General features: G+C 37.2%; 1 protein-coding gene across 2 annotated transcripts in view; it reads right to left on the reverse strand.

Annotated features, from left to right (window-relative positions):
• Positions 1-517: 517 nt before the first annotated feature.
• Positions 518-17568, reverse strand: part of COL4A3 (collagen type IV alpha 3 chain) — a 55586-nt gene continuing 38535 nt past the window's right edge. Inside the window, exons 35-52 of one of the 2 annotated variants that reach the window (XM_079315602.1) lie at positions 17159-17257; positions 16001-16090; positions 15509-15648; positions 14380-14506; positions 14024-14104; positions 13374-13472; positions 12415-12465; positions 11467-11652; positions 10685-10815; positions 10175-10247; positions 8823-8894; positions 8582-8701; positions 7695-7793; positions 6912-7124; positions 6082-6259; positions 4930-5044; positions 3458-3630; positions 518-3208 (exon numbers count right to left, since the gene is read on the reverse strand). In XM_079315602.1, coding sequence (XP_079171728.1) covers positions 3124-3208; positions 3458-3630; positions 4930-5044; positions 6082-6259; positions 6912-7124; positions 7695-7793; positions 8582-8701; positions 8823-8894; positions 10175-10247; positions 10685-10815; positions 11467-11652; positions 12415-12465; positions 13374-13472; positions 14024-14104; positions 14380-14506; positions 15509-15648; positions 16001-16090; positions 17159-17257 — 2132 coding nt within the window. In that variant the 3' untranslated portion in view covers positions 518-3123. Of the gene's footprint in view, positions 3209-3457; positions 3683-4929; positions 5045-6081; positions 6260-6911; positions 7125-7694; positions 7794-8581; positions 8702-8822; positions 8895-10174; positions 10248-10684; positions 10816-11466; positions 11653-12414; positions 12466-13373; positions 13473-14023; positions 14105-14379; positions 14507-15508; positions 15649-16000; positions 16091-17158; positions 17258-17568 lie in introns of those variants that run through there. The other variant, XM_079315603.1, reaches the window with a different exon arrangement.

Consider the following 17568-nt stretch of genomic DNA (forward strand, 5'->3'; position numbering starts at 1 on the left):
GTAATTTCCCCAGTCCATATACTGGCATGACGTTCTGTGGTGTGGAATTGCCCCTTAGCCAGTTCAGGGCACTGTCCCAGCCAGGCTTCCTCCCAGATTTGTCACCAAATATGGGTGACAGCCATCCCTCTCCTGCCCAGACTACTGAGCAACAACCTATTCATCAGCGTGTTAGCAATATAAATTATCAGTTAGCAATCTAAATTCTCATACTGAATCCAGAACAGCCCTGAACCAGGTGATAAGAAGAAAAACCCAAGCTCATCACAGCATCCCATGTAGGAATATATTTAGGAAGAAAGCTGGCATGTAGAGACCCAGTTTGGATATTTACACTCAAGTGCTGAACTTGGAGCGTGGTCCAGGTCAGACAGAGTGAGTGTCTTTCTGAGGACAAACTCCACCCCCTGTGTTTTAATCAGATTACACTGTTTTTGGTATGCACAGGTAGTGAACAAAATCATTAGTACTGGAAAGGGGAAAAAAAAAAACCAACATAGAAATGGGTTTTTTATTTAGTCAAAATATTTTTATTTGGTTGCATTTAGCAGAATTCAGCCCCCATTATTTGCTCATTATTCCCAATTTCTCATGCGTCCATTCTTTCAGTACAATATATTAACAGCTTGCACTTCATCAGCACTTTCCTGTTAAGGCTCCCAAAGCATTTAAAGACATCAGTTAACTAATCCTCACAACAATCACTAGCAGTAGGGAAGTAAAATGATCTGCAGCTTCAGTGAGCAGTTAATATCAACTTTTTCCAAGTTTTTCTTTGATTTCCAGTGTCTAGCTTGTATTATGCCAAGCTTGACGGACATGTGTCCCTGCAGTCGTATTTCCTGCTTTTGAAAGAAAGACTCATTTTGAGCACTCAAAATCTAGAGCTATTTATCTTTCTTTAGTATCTTTCTTTAGTAACTCATTGAAGGCCACACAAAATGTGAGCAGTGGAATCCAAAACCAGGAACGAGGCAAAGCTTCCAGTTATATGCTATCCTATGAGACATAATTATCTGTAACTTACCTTTGGACTTTAAAGCCACAATCCATTCCCTTCTCCTTACACATTATTCTCTACTTTACACATTTCCAGCAGACTTCAGCCTCAGGTACTCACATTTGCATTTTACTAGCAAGTTTTACGTTAAAGTCTCCATAGTCATTGATTCTATGTTGTTACAACACCTTTGGATTATTGCAAAGAGCCTTAATGAAAAAAGAAACCCCTAGCACCCCAACAACCTACCAAGCAACAGGTGTGGTTTTTATCTTTGAGTATTTAAAGCAAACTTCAGAGTTTATGGAAAAGTCTAATATGTGATAGTTTTAAGGAAGATAACCCCAACCCCAGGCTTGACTCAAATGAAAGACTAAATATTAACTTGACATTAATACCTTCTTATCAGTAGTGCATCTGCAAAGAGATTCTTCATAAAACCCTGTAAATTCACAATTATACCTTGCAAACAGAATTACTTTGACTGTTCAAGCAAACAATAATTTTTAAAGATCAATTCAGTTCATGTAAATGGTATCTTCATGTTAGCTCCATCTTAAGAAACTGGCATGGAACACAGACAAAACCTTTTCTTAGTCAGGTTAACACTGAAAATTCAAACAGTGTGACAAACACAATGCAAGTATTTTAACAGAAACAATATAAAACTTCACTGGCTTAAAAAAACATCTAAATGAGAAATCCTGGTTATATCACTGAATTTCTAGACCCTACATTTAAAATGGTGCATTTACAGAACTATTCAGATGAATTAGACTGCTTCTGTAACACTAAATACTGAAATTCTGATAAATTGTGCAAGTATTAAAAAATATTAACATTTAAAATGTCAACATTACAATTTTAAATAGCCTTGCAAGTGCAATGTTATAAATATTAAAAAAAACTCAGAGCTACAATTTTATATAATTTATATCAGCAAATGAAAGTGCTTTTCAAGTATTTATGTTCATTTACAGTTGGATTCTCTTATATAAGTCAGTGCTTAGATGGTACAATTTAAATATCAGTCTTTTTAAAAATTCTGGATGCATACATTTATCTGAATGGAATAATGGTTTCATTTGCAGATATGCATGCTAAATATTTAAATACAGAATACAATTTGTGATAAATATTTAAATAAGAAATGCTGTAAAATGGAAATATAGATTTTGTTAGGAATCACATCCTGAGGGATGTGCAATAACCTGACAATGCCATGGGAGCCCTTGAGCCATACAGTAATTGTTAATTCTAACAAAATCCCAAATTATATGGTAAATAGTATTTTTCTTCAGGAGAGAAAAAAGCATGTGATGATAATAGAGGCCCAATACTGCCAACTTTGAAGAACTCAAAGATTGCATTAACTGTGTCAAAAGCCATGGAATCTAACGAAAACTTTCCAACACTTTCTTCAGTCAGCCCTTAGCCACAGTCACTCTGGAGCACACAGCCAGCGCCTGTCACCACTGTCCTGCCTGCCCAGTGCCTGCTGTTCTCCCTCTCTGGCCAGTCAAGCACCTTTTTCATCATAGTGATACAAAAAGCTTTGTATTCCTGTTTGCCAGCCAGAGGAAGGGTGAGGTACGTGGGGAGATACTTGTTTATTAGACAAGAAAACCAAACCAAAACAACTCTTAATGAATCATTATATAGTTAAAAGTGCACTGAAAATATTTCCTATTGAACCCTATCTCTCATAAGTGCCAGACTGTCATCTTAAATGATATCCACTTGGAACATTGAACATATGTAAGCTGATACAGGAGCGTTTAGTTTGTCTTGCCCTTTGAGAAGCACATGACACAAGGCAGCATTGACATCTTTCATTAAAGATCTGGTGATGTCGTAGTTTAATGGTGAAGATGCGGCTCAGAAATGACAAGGTTCAGCAGATGCCCTTGCAGATGCCATTACAGACTTCCTCCAACAAAGTGCTTTGTCATTTGCCAAAGACAAAAAGTCAAACTGTTGCCCTACCTCACCACAGTGCTGCACTGGCAATTTATAATTTTCTTTCCAGATGCAGCTGGACTTTAATAAATTATAGCTCTTCAGAGTTAGACAATTCTTTGTCATAAATCAGAGTTTCATGTTCTGTGAAGAGTGGCCACTGTTTAGATTGGTCTCCTCATGCAGACCTGACAACGACTGATGATATTTTCTAGTTGTCCTGCTTTCAAAGTCTGTGGCACAGGTCTCCTAGAAGAAAAAACACAAACATTCACTTTCTTTCCTTAAAAAAGAGGGAAAGACAATGAGACTTTGGATATGGAATTACTGAAAACAACCTTGACATTCTTGGCTCAAACATCTGTGTGTTACGAGAATGACCCTGCACCTAACAAAGAGGGGTGCCTAACCTAAAGGGGATTACAGAGGAAGCCTCCACAGGTTTTGCAGCCATTTATTGTCTCCTTGGGCACTGGGATTCAGAGAAGTACAGTTTACCTGAACATTCTTCTTGGATTTAATGATGCCAACCAGAAACTGTAGGAATTTGTGTAGTAGTTGCACGTCCCCCTGCCATGGCACTCTATAAATGGGACAGCCCGAAACTCTTCCAGACAAGATCCAGGAGATGCCAATGCTTGGCCAGAAGCTTCTGAGCCGGCACTTGTGTACTGTAACCACCAAAACATTTTGATGAGAATTTGTCCATCAGCTTTTAGTAAACTGCAGGCAAAAAAACAAAAACAAACCTCTTTCTAAAACATACCATATGTTCTGTGGTACATCTTGGAAAAAATAAAATGAATGCAGATTCATTTGATAAAACTTACAAGGAAGCGCAGAAGCCTCCTGAAAATTCAAGCAGTTATGGCACTTTTTAAGTCCCTGCAAAGGTCTTTTCAGGTTGATGAAATGCATGAAACTGGCCAGTACAAAGATTAGAAGGCTGGCTTCTGTCCAGTTGAGTACAGCAACTACACTACAAATAAACCAAATTGGTGGGAGTGTGTTTTCATAGTTTTTGATCATTTTCCCAAACACAAAAAGCAGAAAAGGCATTTCCCTTCTCTGATGTTGGTAAATGCTTGTAGAAGTAGCTCTAAAACAATTTACAACAGTTTAAAATTGGCTAGAAAATACCATCTAACTTTGCTGATGTTGGAAAAAGCAAATTGTTTTAATCAAGTGCTAAAAAATTCTCTCATTTTTTCCAAGTTTATTATTGTTACTGCTTGAGGCCAAATCACAGGAGAAGCAAAAATTTCACCCTAGACCTAAAAGACTTGACATTATGCAAAAAGAGGGGTTTAAAATTCTTCTACCTTCATTTGTTGGCATCCCTATGACATCCTACAAACATAGGTAAGAAAGATGAAATGCTCCATCCCCTATTATAAATCCAGTTAGTCTCCTAAGCAGTTCACAATTTGCAGTTACATTATGAACTTTCTTCATTCATATCTAATTAAGGCATCAAAATTGCTAAGGCAGTCTTCTGTAGACAGTGTTCTGCATTTATTTTGATTTTAGCTTTCAGTGCAATTCAGCCTCAATTCTGATTTTTAAAAGAACTTCCTGGCATGGAAGTTGGTCACTTATTTCTATGTTTTTGTATCCAAGACCAGTTTAAACACTCCACTCCCCAAAACTGTTTCCTAGATCTTAGAATAACATGTGAAAGTGAATGCATGCAGTTATTTTTGTCAGACTAAAGTTCTTTAGTACTTCTCTCATCTTTTCCACTTTTCCTCCGGCCACCTATTTTTGTGAACAGGTCAGAATAGCTGTTTCTGTGCATTTGGAATTGAATAAAACTTTAAGAATTAACATAATTATTGTCTACTTCTTGGCAGAAGCAAAAAAAAAAAAAAAATCAACAGTTATTAAGAAAAAATGAGCTGTGAACAGCTGAGAACCCCAATGAATATGAGAGGACATAAAATGAATAATTCAAATTGTTATATCCTTACCATAACAAAAGAAAAACCCTTCCAGAGAGATATCCAGCCATCTGGACATGCAGGAACTACAGTAGTTTGGCTGTGAACTGCTATTACCATTGCAGCTCCTTCACAGACAACACACCTGTGAGGGAAAGCATGTACATTCAGTGCAGACATGAGAGAAAATACAAAAGCAGGACAAACTTCTGCCTTCTGGGTGGTAGCTACCTCATGGCATAGATTACCTTGCTATAAATGCTACTTCTCACACAGGTTTCTGTGTTTTGTGAGGAGTAAGTAAATTGAAGGTAACCCATATACCTTACCTTGCAATTGCTTTGCAATCTCTACTAGTAAAACCAGACTAAAACTGTTTTAAGATGGGAAGTAAATCCAGAACATTTAAGCTTCTTAATTTTGCCTTTAATGAAGTAATGAGCAAACTGTTACCTTTTTCATGTGCTCACTACCTTATATTGTTCTGGCTTAGTTCAAAATTCTGTATTTCTGTATGTTTATTTGCTAAGATTAGAAAAAGTAATCTTTATTTCCTAAATGAAGAAACTGAAGCTGAGCTACTGGAATGCAACAACTGGGTAAGAAAATAAGAGTATAGAGCCTGCCTTCCCACTTTGGATTCTGCTACTGTAGGTCTTCCATGCTTTTAGAACTTTTCTCTTAAGTTGTTTCTCATCCTTCTCAGCTCTTCTAAGCAACTAGAAAGGGCCACACTGCAGAAGGGTGTTTCATATCTGAGAACCTTCAGCTCAGTTTACAATGTTCTTCACCAACTACAGCAAATATATCATCCAGAATTGAAAGCAGAACTTGAATTGTGATATAATTCTAAAGTCTTTATTTTATTTTAGTCTGTCTCTAATATCCATAATGAAGGGTCTTAAGAAAACAATCCCTGCAATCAATAGGACAGTGTGCCATTTTCTTATGTTGGCTCTGCAGCAATAGGCCCTGTGGTGGGACCCTAGCTTTACTCTAACTTTTCTTGAGAATATCACTGAATATTTGACATACGTAGGTGAACAATCAAAAAGCAGACCATTGAGGGCAGTACTTGTACTGGCTGAGACAGGCAGGTCTTGCCTAAGATTTGCCACTTAAAACAATTTATGATGCCTCTGTGGTTCCAGGGCAGAAAAGCTAAAATTCTTGTCCTCTTACCTGCTTATCTGGGGCTCTAGTGCCCTGCCAGAAATGGGTGCCATGTCTGGTGGCATCACCACTGTGGTGGACAGCCAGTAGGAGTAGTCATTACGAGAAGCAAAGCTACAAACATCATTTGGGCTACAGAACAAGAATGGCATGGTGCTGAACCTCTGCAAGCAGCTACCAGCTGTTCCTAGAAGACAAAAGAGGAGAGGTTTGTGACAGATAGGAGATTAAATTTAGTGCAGTGAGCAGAAGAGACACACGATGGCACCAAATCTACTGTAGAAAGAATTCAAACGGTAACTATAAAAAGTGCCTGTACAGTAAAATTATCTGAGAGTAAAATGCTTCTGGTTTATACAAAAATGTCTGTATAATAAATAAGGGCTAAGAATCAAATCTATTAAAATAATACAATCTTCTTGAATGGCATCAGTCCTGCACAGTGTGGCAGGGATTCAGCTGCTTAAACAAAACTTTCTGGTGACATTGTGCACACCCTAAAGCACTTAGGTTCCAAAACCTACAAGATCCTCCTTCACATCCTGTGGTGTTACTGTCAGCCCTGTGCAAATATTGTGAAGGTTTATACTAGACATCAATCTGTAAGTAACTGAATTTCCTCCTCAAAAAGCTCTAGGGGTATCACCAAGGGACTATAGGATTGCAAGCAAGAAAGGTGCCTTTTAAACCATGATTCCTGGATTCACTCCACACCACTCTGGAGAAAGATGGTTGAGACCAATGCTTATCTCAGACACTTACTGTAAATTTGGTTTCATGATAACTTAGCATTATTGGACTTTAAGAAAACAACCTGCAATTTTTTACCAATACAGTACCAAGATCTTGTCCATGGGCTCGTTCATTTCCTTGTACAAAAAGCAGTGAGTAGCCAACATAGATCTGGGATGTCCCATGTGGGCATGAAGGAATCTTTGTTGTCTGACTATGCCGGGTAAAGATAAATCCTTTTCTTGTTGGCCCAGCAACGATAGTACCTGGTGATCCAGGTAACCCCTGCAGACCTGGAAAGCCAATCAATCCAGGTTGTCCTGTGGGTGAGAAATAAAGAGGTCTGCAAGTAATATAATTTTGTTTGAATTTTCTTTTCTTTTAAATTAGTGAAAATGTTTGAAAACTAACAAAAAATTACCAATAACAACATGCAACTTAAAAACTGGTTGTATTTGTTACAGATGTAGGAATTCCTTCACACCTAGCTCAGGCAGCTTTACACTGCATAGCTTCAGAGAATAGTGAGGTATTTTAAAGAATCACAGGTTAAAAGCTTAATATTTAGTGATGCCTAAATAAAAACTGATGGTTCTATTTTGATGTAATGAAAAGGCACCCTGGTACTTAGAGATTTCAAGTGACTAAATAGAAGTGATTAATAATAGAGGAGCAGTCAAGGCATATTTCTGTAAATTATTACTTCAGTTGTGAACATGCATGTGTTAAAAGCTAAGAATGTGCTTACACGTGTCCCTAAAGCTATGGTAAATGTTCTGCAAATTCCAGAATCTCAATACATGTAAAAGGAACGATTTACAGAAATCAGCAGTACACTTTATCTCTAAATTCAGTAGTACCAGTCAAACAGAGATTCTGCTTTCCTGTACCTCTTTGTCCTGGAAATCCCCTGTCTCCTTTTGGACCAGGCAATCCTGGATGACCTGGATGACCAAAACGTCCTGGTAGACCTTTTACTCCTTTAGGTCCTAAATTACAATCAAGAAAAAAAAAAAACCCCAGAGGCATTTGGCAGTGGTTATTATAGATTTTATTAACTGGTAAAGAATAAAATTAAAAACCCCACATAAATCTATCTGTGGTAGAATAAAAGCATGAACTGAATAAGTTTTCAGACTATCTATGATGTTAAGTGTCATCATCTTTCCTATCAGGAATATTTCAAGGAAATATTGAGTATACTGCAGAAAAATGACTTCAGCAGGCCTGCCCTCCAAAGAGCTCCCTGTCTGAGGTGCAAAGCTGTGGTACTGGGAAGGGTGGCCAGATACCCACTGCATATCCACATCACCCTGACTTCTTCCTTCCCCATTCCTCACAGCTGTGGCAGGCTTCCCTTCTGGTGCCAATGAGAAGCCAACAGTCTTTTCCTTCCCACCCCCAGACTATGACAGACACAAACACACTGGAGCAAATCTCAAATATTTCTATTACAGGTGGTAATTCCCTCCTCCCCACAAATGACAAACATCCTGAGCATTGTTCTGGTTGTATGAAAATGGGGAATATTTTCATCCACTGTATTCCTTAGGCTTATAATGAGGGATGTACTCACTGACTCACTGCAAGGGTGGAGGAAAGATGGAATGGGACAGGTTATAAATATTAGAGTGTTAACAAGGTACAAAGAGTTAATTTTAAATATGGTGAGGTCTTTCTAAAGACATGTCAATTTTCTATGCAGTTTTTCCACCAAACCAAAATGCTCTGCTAAGCAGCACTTGCAGACATGAATAGAGGTAAAAACATAAATCACCTTGTAGTCCAGGAATCCCTTGAACTCCTTGATCACCTGGTGTTCCTGGGATTCCTGGCAGTCCTGGAGGACCCTTGCTTCCTGGGATGGAGAATGTTTTTCCAGTGACTCCAGGTGGGCCTAGCAGCAAAAATATAATAAAGATCTATTGCTTTACATAAAGAGAAAGCAAACAAACTACAAAACAAATCAAAAATATCAACCTTAGTTAACTGGTATTAGAAGGACAAGGGTTAGTTACCATGCTGGCCTTTTGGTCCCCTTGGCCCTTCTGCACCTTGTGGTCCTGGGGGTCCTTGGTTACCCTTTTCTCCTAAAAGAGAAGATTGAAGATTGGTTTAAAATGTCAAAACAACTGTCCAAGTTTCAGAGGCTTATTGAAGAGTCCTGCACAATCCATGCAAAGTTCCCAAAGGGTAACACATAGGTAAAGTCTATAGACTCCTTTGAAATGTGGGTTTCTTCACCTCTGCTGCAACTGTGTAATTTAGAGGTCAAGTGCATTTAATTTATAAAATGATACTGTCATGCCTGTCTATATGAAGGTTGATCCATAGACCTAGTTTAAATTCTCAACTTTAGATTATGTCCTTTCTATCTTACATGATTTTGTCAATGGATTTGCAGCCTTCAAGTGGAATTCAGCTCCCTTTAACCCTACTGTCAGTTATGCTGAAGGTTTTAAGAGAGTTGTAGAGTTTTTGATAAGTGCATCTTTTCACTGTGCACAATATGAGGTTACATTCAGATTATGCTCCCCAGTTCTGCTTGAAACATAAAAAATAACTAAAAGCTATTTTTAATACCATGCTGGGAGATTTGACATATGTGAAATGAGTTTGTTGTTTAAGAAAGTAAGATTACTGTCTGTGTGGTGACTTTGCCAATTAGAACAAATTTAAAATGCACAATAGTTATCATGGATCACTGACAGGTAGGTTAAACAGTGACAATTCCATGTGACTTTAAATCATGCAATTGAAAAAATTAGAATACTGGAGTAATACAGGCCTACATCATATTTAAATCACTAGAAAATTGTCTAAATTAAAAGGATTTTTAGCCAGCTACTGATTAAACTTACCCTCAGGAATATGAAATTAATAAGCCCAATACATTTAACAGTTCATCTGCTGATAAACTGTAAATCAGATTATAACTGGAACTATTCTTACAGCAAATAGAGTACCCAGTACTGTAATTATGATTAAATGCTACTGAGTTCTGTAGCTAAAAGGTTGTCAAAAAGTCACATTTTCTAGCAGTGGTAGGATATTTCCAATTGGCAGACTCAGTGCCAAAGTCCTAACAGCTCATCACTCACTAAGGACAAACTCATTTTGAATTTGCCTGAAATGGAGGTTGTTGATGTGTCAGCTCTTCCTCACCTGAATGTAAGTTTGGACCCAGCAGAGCATGTACCTCAGTGAAAACTCTCTTAGTGAATGCTTTCATTTAGACCTGACTTACACCCCGATCTTCGTGGCAAAGCCTCGTGTCTCTAGAGCTCCTCATACACAAAAACTATTATAACTCAACATATAAATGGTTGTATTTGGCACACAGGAGTGCACATAATAAATACATGAATACCTTTTACACCTGGGAATCCAAGAAATCCAGGGTGCCCTATATCACCAGGATAGCCTGACCGACCTTCTATGCCCTGCAAAACATGACATCAATAATAAAACAGGAGCAGCATCTTCACACAATGAAATACATTTTTGTTCAGAATAATCAAAACATTATGTTCACAGAATATGCTGCAGCTAGAACTATTGCTCCACTTTTAAGCATGTCAGAAAAAGTCATATTATTGTTCATATTATCCTATAATACAGAACAGCCAAAGAAATTAAATACCAGGAACTAAAAAACCCAATTCTTATTGATTCTCTTAAGTCCATAAAACCTGCTTCTCATAAATATTTTGGTATTTCCTCTATTACAAGGTGTTTTTGTGAAAATGGGTAAGAGGGGATGTTTGTTTGGGTTTGTTGTTTGTTTTGAGATTTTGGAGGGTATTTTAGTGAGTACTATTTTCATGGTAAGAGCAGCCTATCAGTGCAGTAATAAAGATGCAATATTCCTTTCACTGACTTTGGGACCAGGAGGGCCAATGTCACCAGCTGGGCCCCTTGGCCCTGGTATTCCATCTGCCCCTCGGACACCTTTGCTTCCTTTCATGCTGAGAGTGGAAAGACCAGGAAGGCCTGGAAAACCAGGAGCACCTATACAGAAACATCAGAGTAAGTGAAGACTTCTGCCAACATCTTTTCACATAGATTACACACAACACAGTACAACACTCAGTGGCTTCATAATGACACTCATGTTTATCACCTGAGTGATTTCCAAGAAAATATACACACTTTTTTAAAAAAACCAAGTTTTTCCTAGCTTGCTAATTTAATCTAAGATCAAAACTTACAGTACTCTTTAACACTACATGTTTTTGAATATCCTCCAGTTGTAGTAAAGTCACATAATCATTTACATTGGAAAAGACCTTTAGGATCATCGAGTCCAACTGTAAACAATCTAACACTGCCATGTCCTCACTAAACCATGTCCCTAAGTGCCACTTGTGTATCTCACTTTGTTAAAGCTGGATCTCAGATGCCCTACCAATCACATGGGAGGAAAGCAAGATAATGCAATAAGGTAGACTTGAAAGCATAGAATTATTTTAATTTAAATGCCACTGCATAGATCATATTGTTTGTAATGGTAATATTGCATTAACTGCTAAAGGGACCTTTTTAATTATGAAACTCTCTTGGGGGGAATACCCCTTTCAACCTTTAATTCTGGATAGGCTGACTTCTACTTTCAATTATCAGTATATCCTTTCAGACAAATAAGGAGTTCCAACAACACACCTGGTCTTCCATGTGCACCAGGAATACCTCTGTTCCCCTTCTGGCCAGTGATTGCCATGCCTGTGGCACCTTGAATTCCAGGTAACCCCACTAAGCCAGGAGGTCCAATGGGTCCTTGATCTCCCTGATGGCCTTTCACACCTGGAGGTCCAGGAAAACCAGGCAGTCCCATGTCTCCTTTGATTCCTGCAAAGTGTGAATGTTACATGTGGAGAAGGCTGTCAAGGCAGTAGGATGATATGACAACACAGATTGCTTGAATAAACTTAAAGGGAGGATAAACAGATCAGAGAAGGGAATATTTATTGAAGAATAAGTTGAAGAAATGCTTATTTTTTTCATCAGAACTAACAAATCCTTTAAACTAAATTCCAGCTGGAAGCATCAATATGAATGCAACAAAATAAGAGACTCTCCAAAAAGGATATTGCTCTGAAGTCAATCTTAGAGTGCTTTAATTTTACTTTTTTAAAGTAAAGCAAATAAATGGGCTTCTACCAGCACTAGAAATACAATGTAAAACCTAAAAACTGGGAAGTCCCTTCTGTTTATAAATATAAAAGGCAAGATGAACAAAATTAAAATACAACCACTGCATCTTTCTCAAAGTATGCTTATTATTCAGAAATATCTTGTTTTCATAAAAGCATACTGTTAATCAAATTATATATCACAATAAAATTTCAAAAGCTCTAGAATATGTATGTCTCCTTCACAAGACCACAGAAGTCAGCTTCTTTATTTCCCTTTTACAACAATCTACACGTTACAAGCAACAACTCTTGACATTTAATGTATAGGACCAAACCATTGATCAAAGGCACAGAATCACTCTTGATTTCCTCTGACACTCTTGGTGCCATTTCAAGCACCCGAAAGCAGGAGGGGAGTTGATGATGGTTCTGGCATTTAAAAATTAAGCTGCTGTTTTCTGAAAAGACAACTCACCTCTACGCCCAGGAATACCTTGAACACCAGGGATCCCTCTCCCTGGAGGTCCTGTAAAATATGAGGTCACATTACACTCAAAATCTGAAAAATTTTTTAGAAAACATCACAGTTTCCTAATATTTCATACATTTTTTCAGAAAGGTAGAGTTTAGTTGTATTCAAATTAAAAATTTATTATTTCAATTACTTCTATACAAAACCACAAATTTTAAAGTTTTTATTTATAGGAGGAACCCTTATTAGTCCATCTTACTTGAAGTACATTCTACAAAAAGAAGCTTTTTCTTTATTTTCAGAGAAAGAAAACAAAAAAATCTGCATTTAATTTAATTATTAGGAAAAATAGAAAAATAAATGTAAATACCTACAGTTAACAGTGATTACTTTAAAGTTAACATGAAAAAACTTTCTAAATATTATGGGTGCCCCCTCAGTATCTTCTTGATACTAACATGCAAAGTTAGATCAAAATTCTGTCAGAATTCAGTATAGGACTAAATCTACCTGAACATTGAAAACATCAGGAGTGACTTTTAAATGAAAGGTTTCACAACCCAAGGCTTAGGTCATGGCAGTTTTCACTTTTCATCCAGGGAAACACTGTGATTCCTTTTACTTTATATTCATACAGGAGAGAAGACTCATTTGAAAGGATTTTGGTTCTTTTAATCTCTTTGAGATTAAACCCATAAACTGTTAACAGCAGTACTTTGACTCTTGCAGACATGACCATTTTTAGGAGACAACACATGTAGAATAGAGCATTTATAAAGCACTTGGGTTTTTGTCAGCATGTACAAAAATTACATAGAAAAACATATATAGCCTTCTACTTATAAACTTAGCTTTGGCTCCACAGAAGCTCCTTAGCAATCCCTCCCAAATAATCCTTGTCACTATAGTCACAGAAAAAAACCCTATTGTAAAGTAGAATGAAAACATTTCCCTGGTGTTACCTGGTTCTCCCTTTACTCCTGGGGGACCAGGCATACCATCCTGACCTTGAGTACCCCTTTCACCAACAACTCCATGTCTTCCTGGGACTCCAGTGGCACCTGTGAATTACAATGGACCACAACGTAATTTTGCAGTGAGAAGATTTGACTCCCCTTTATTAAAATTTAATTAGCTCAGCTACTTCAAAGATGGGGTAGCTGTGTTGGTATAGAACAGCATATAGCCTGTATTGAGCTCACTGGACTTTGCTGGATTTAACACTCCCACTATTTTCACACACATAATAAAGTCTTCAATGCATATGCACACTGCCCCGAGGTATACTTTAAATTGTTTTAGTTCCGTTGCTTTAGCAGAAAACTACAAGTCTGTCTCTTTCAACTCCAGTTAATTTTCTTCTCTTCATCTACTTAAATCTTAGTTTGTTATTGTCTTATAGGAGGTAGAACCTAAAGAACCTAAGCCTTTCTTATAAATCTGTGGATCTTGAGATCCTTGGATATGTACTTATAAAAAAAAAAAAAAAAAAAAAGGCAAAAAAGCTTTCCAGTAGTGAAACAAAATTAAAACTTTTTGCCTCAGCTGAACTGATAACATTGACAAGGGGCTGTTCAGGGCAGTGATTTAGGAGAGAGGCTGTACACCATACCAGGAGGGCCTGGGACTCCTGGCTGTCCTGGGCGGCCCTGGCGTGCTTTATCACCAGTATCTCCAGGGGGTCCACACTTCCCTGTAAGAAGACAGAATGTGGCAGAGAGGAATTGGCATCACCCCTAGATCCAGACTCAGTTTAAGAGCTTTGCTGTTGTTTCTGCTTTGGCCAGCTGCAAAAGTTCTCCAGGTGGCACAAGCTGTCCTGGCTGCCCTGACCACAAAGGAGCTGTTGAGGTTTACAGCAGTCAGTACAAATCAGTGTGCCACCCCCAGCACTCTGTGCAGTTGGAGGAATTATCTTCTTCTACAAGCATGTCACCAGCTCACCATCCCTCCAAAAGTACCCCATACCTGGGATTCCTGCACCTCCAGTTTCCCCTCTGATCCCACATGGTCCTGGTACTCCTGCAAGTCCTGGTTGACCCTCGGAGCCCTTTTCTCCTTTGCTGCCAAAAACTCCTCGGGGACCTGGATCTCCCTGAGAAACAGTTGCACACACACAGGTAAATAATCATGTGAAGAACAGAAAAATCACATGCAATTTTTAAGGTTAAGTACATGTAATCAAGTTTCATTAATATTTTCAGACAAAAAACAAAGCAGACTAAATACGAGGACTTCTCATAATACCACTGTTCTTCTAGCCATAACTAAGATCTATTTTTAACCTTTACAAGCCAGATTGTTTTTAGATATTTTTTCCCTTCAATTTTATTCTACCAGTTCTTCTTTTGATCCAAACATCCATTCCTTAGGTAATATGCAGCTATACAAAATACTGCAATGCAATTTTTTTTTCTTTGAATTCCTACTAACTTTTCTGACAGTAATCCCACTGAGGCTACCCAGCTGATACTGCAAATAAACAAACCATTTAGAAAGATTACAGGATTTATAGTGGAATTTACAACCTCAGCCATACATTTCAGATGATCTGATCTCAGAGGTAAAAAGACTTCCAGTTATTTAACAACCAGAGATGTGGAGTTAAACTTTCCAATTGATCTAACTTAAAAATACTGCTTTTTTCTTAGCAATATATATATATATATGACCAAACACGACATATACTGAATATAATACACATTACTAAAAAAAATTAAAAAATCTTGTGAAAGGTTATTACCAGATTATCAAAATAAAACAGTACAAATTCAGATAACAAAACTTTTGCATTTGCTAAGATGAGTTTTTTATGTACCTTTTAACATTCTTGTTCTTAATGAATTAGGAGCTTTAGAAAGCAAGTTACTTCAAGATATTTCATCCTTATAAATAAGAAATTCTTGCACAAAAGAAGTGAAATATAATGAAATAAAAAATTTCTCCTGATTAATAACACAATAGAATTTTCATATTTCTAACCACTAAAAAAATCATCTATTTCTGCAAACTCTGCAGCTCTTGCTTACATGTTGTTTCTCTGTTTCTATAGCCAAAGGCTCTGACTAAGAAGAAAATTTTTCCACTGCCTTTATACCTTTGGACCAGGTTCTCCTGGAGGCCCAGCAGATGGGTACCCAGGATCTCCTTTGTCACCTGGAAAGCCACCATAGCCTGGTGGACCAGGGTCACCTGATGGTCCTGGAAAGCCTGGAGATCCTTTCTGGCCTTTTGGACCTGGAAAAATACGAATACTGATACCATTCTTAAAAGGATTATAATTGCATTTCACACCTCATGTTTTGTGAGTTATTGCTTATATAGAGAGATATTAATTCTTCATTAAAGTAATTTAAACTGTGATATTATTTCTAAAAAGAGGTTCTTACATGTAACAATATATAAAATAAAAAATTTAGACTTACATTCTGCAAGTTAAGCAAATGCTGAGATGAAGGTAAGTCTATGGATACTAAAGAATAAATCCCAGTCTAAGTATTGTGTGGTGTGCTGACAATAACAGCTCAGACCTATTCAATTGCTTCTATAAAACTCTATGAATTTGTAATATGTCTTGAGAGAAAATGACCTGGAATTCCCATGTCCCCTTGGTTTCCGAGTGCACCTGGGAATCCTTGTCCTCCAGGAGTCCCTGGAAGACCCATAAATCCTTTGGCTCCTGCAAGATGAAGAAATAAATGTCATCTTCACATGTTTGCTTTAGACAGTGGTTGGATGTTAGAGCTGTCATGGATACAAAATCCTCTCCCACACACCTTCTTGTGTTGTGTGACTATTTCATAGATAATCAACATGGAGCCTTTTGCCCCAGACACAGATAAAATTATCATTATTGATTTCAGAAAGTCAAGGAAATAACAAATACCTTATACATCAATATTAGGGCTTGTGACTACAGCACTAGGGGCAGCTACTGCAATATATTTTAGCTGAATTTAAGATCAAGATCATGAATTTGTATTTACACACTGGACTCTCATTGCTTGAACTACAGTTCAGTTTAGTTTCAGTGCATGGAACAATCATATTATTACTTATCCATTATGGATTTCTCATGACTAGTACATAACAAGAAGCTCCTAAGTGTGACCTAAGAAATTCTTCCCCCACTCACTTATCTGGAGATTAACTGAGCTTAATTAGCACTTAGTTTAATGACTAAAAGATCCAGATGCATCTAGAATGTTCTCTGAACAGTCTTTCTAAATTCCAGTGTGCCAATGCCTGACAGTTTTACACCTGCTTTTCACTGGAAATCTGCTAACTTTTGAAATACAAGTCAAATATGCAGGTTTTGAAAAGGGAAATACAATTAATCTGAAATTAAAAAAAACCCTAAAATATTTTTTGTGCAAAATTGCAATATTTTAGAATTAATTTTTAAATAATCTTGCAAATTCAAGCTTCTTTTTACTTTTCAGAAGTATTAATTTTTATTCATTGGTTTCATCAGCTTTCAGACTTTATTGTTATTTGGGATTTAATATTATTTTCTATTTGTTATCCCAAACAATGGTCTATATTTGAAAGAAAACAAAGAATCATTTAGTGACAGCTGCTATGACTTTCAAACAGTAGCTTTTGAAATGGCTCAGTTTCAGAATTCTCAGGAAATTTTGAGAGCTAATAGAGAGACTGTAGTGCTGCTTCTGGAGAGGTGTGCACTGGAGCAGCAGTATCTCCCTGTCCACATGGCACAGTAATTTTCAATACACATGTTCCATACCTGGTAGACCAGGTATTCCTTCAGACCCATCAACACCTGGGGGACCTTGCACACCAACATCTCCTTTTTCTCCCCTTACACCCATTCGGCCTTGAGCTCCTAAAATAAAGTTTCATAAAAAAAAAAATTACAAAACAACATTTTAGAATAGAAATTTTGTACAAATGTTAACATTTTATAACTCTTTGAGCTAATGAAACAGAAGAAGAGCATAGGATTTTCACTCTGAACACATATAAGCAAAACACAAGCTGCACTCTAACACTTTCTGTATTTTCATATGCAGACAATAGGAAGTTCCTGAAAGCTTCCATAGGAAAACATGCATACAAAAAGCCAGACAGTATTAGTTAAGCATGTACAGCTCACATAGAGAATCATATTAATATTGCAAACAAAGGAATTCTTCT

This window comes from Erithacus rubecula (assembly GCF_903797595.1).
Source record: "Erithacus rubecula genome assembly, chromosome: 11".
Taxonomy (NCBI): Eukaryota; Metazoa; Chordata; class Aves; order Passeriformes; family Muscicapidae; genus Erithacus; species Erithacus rubecula.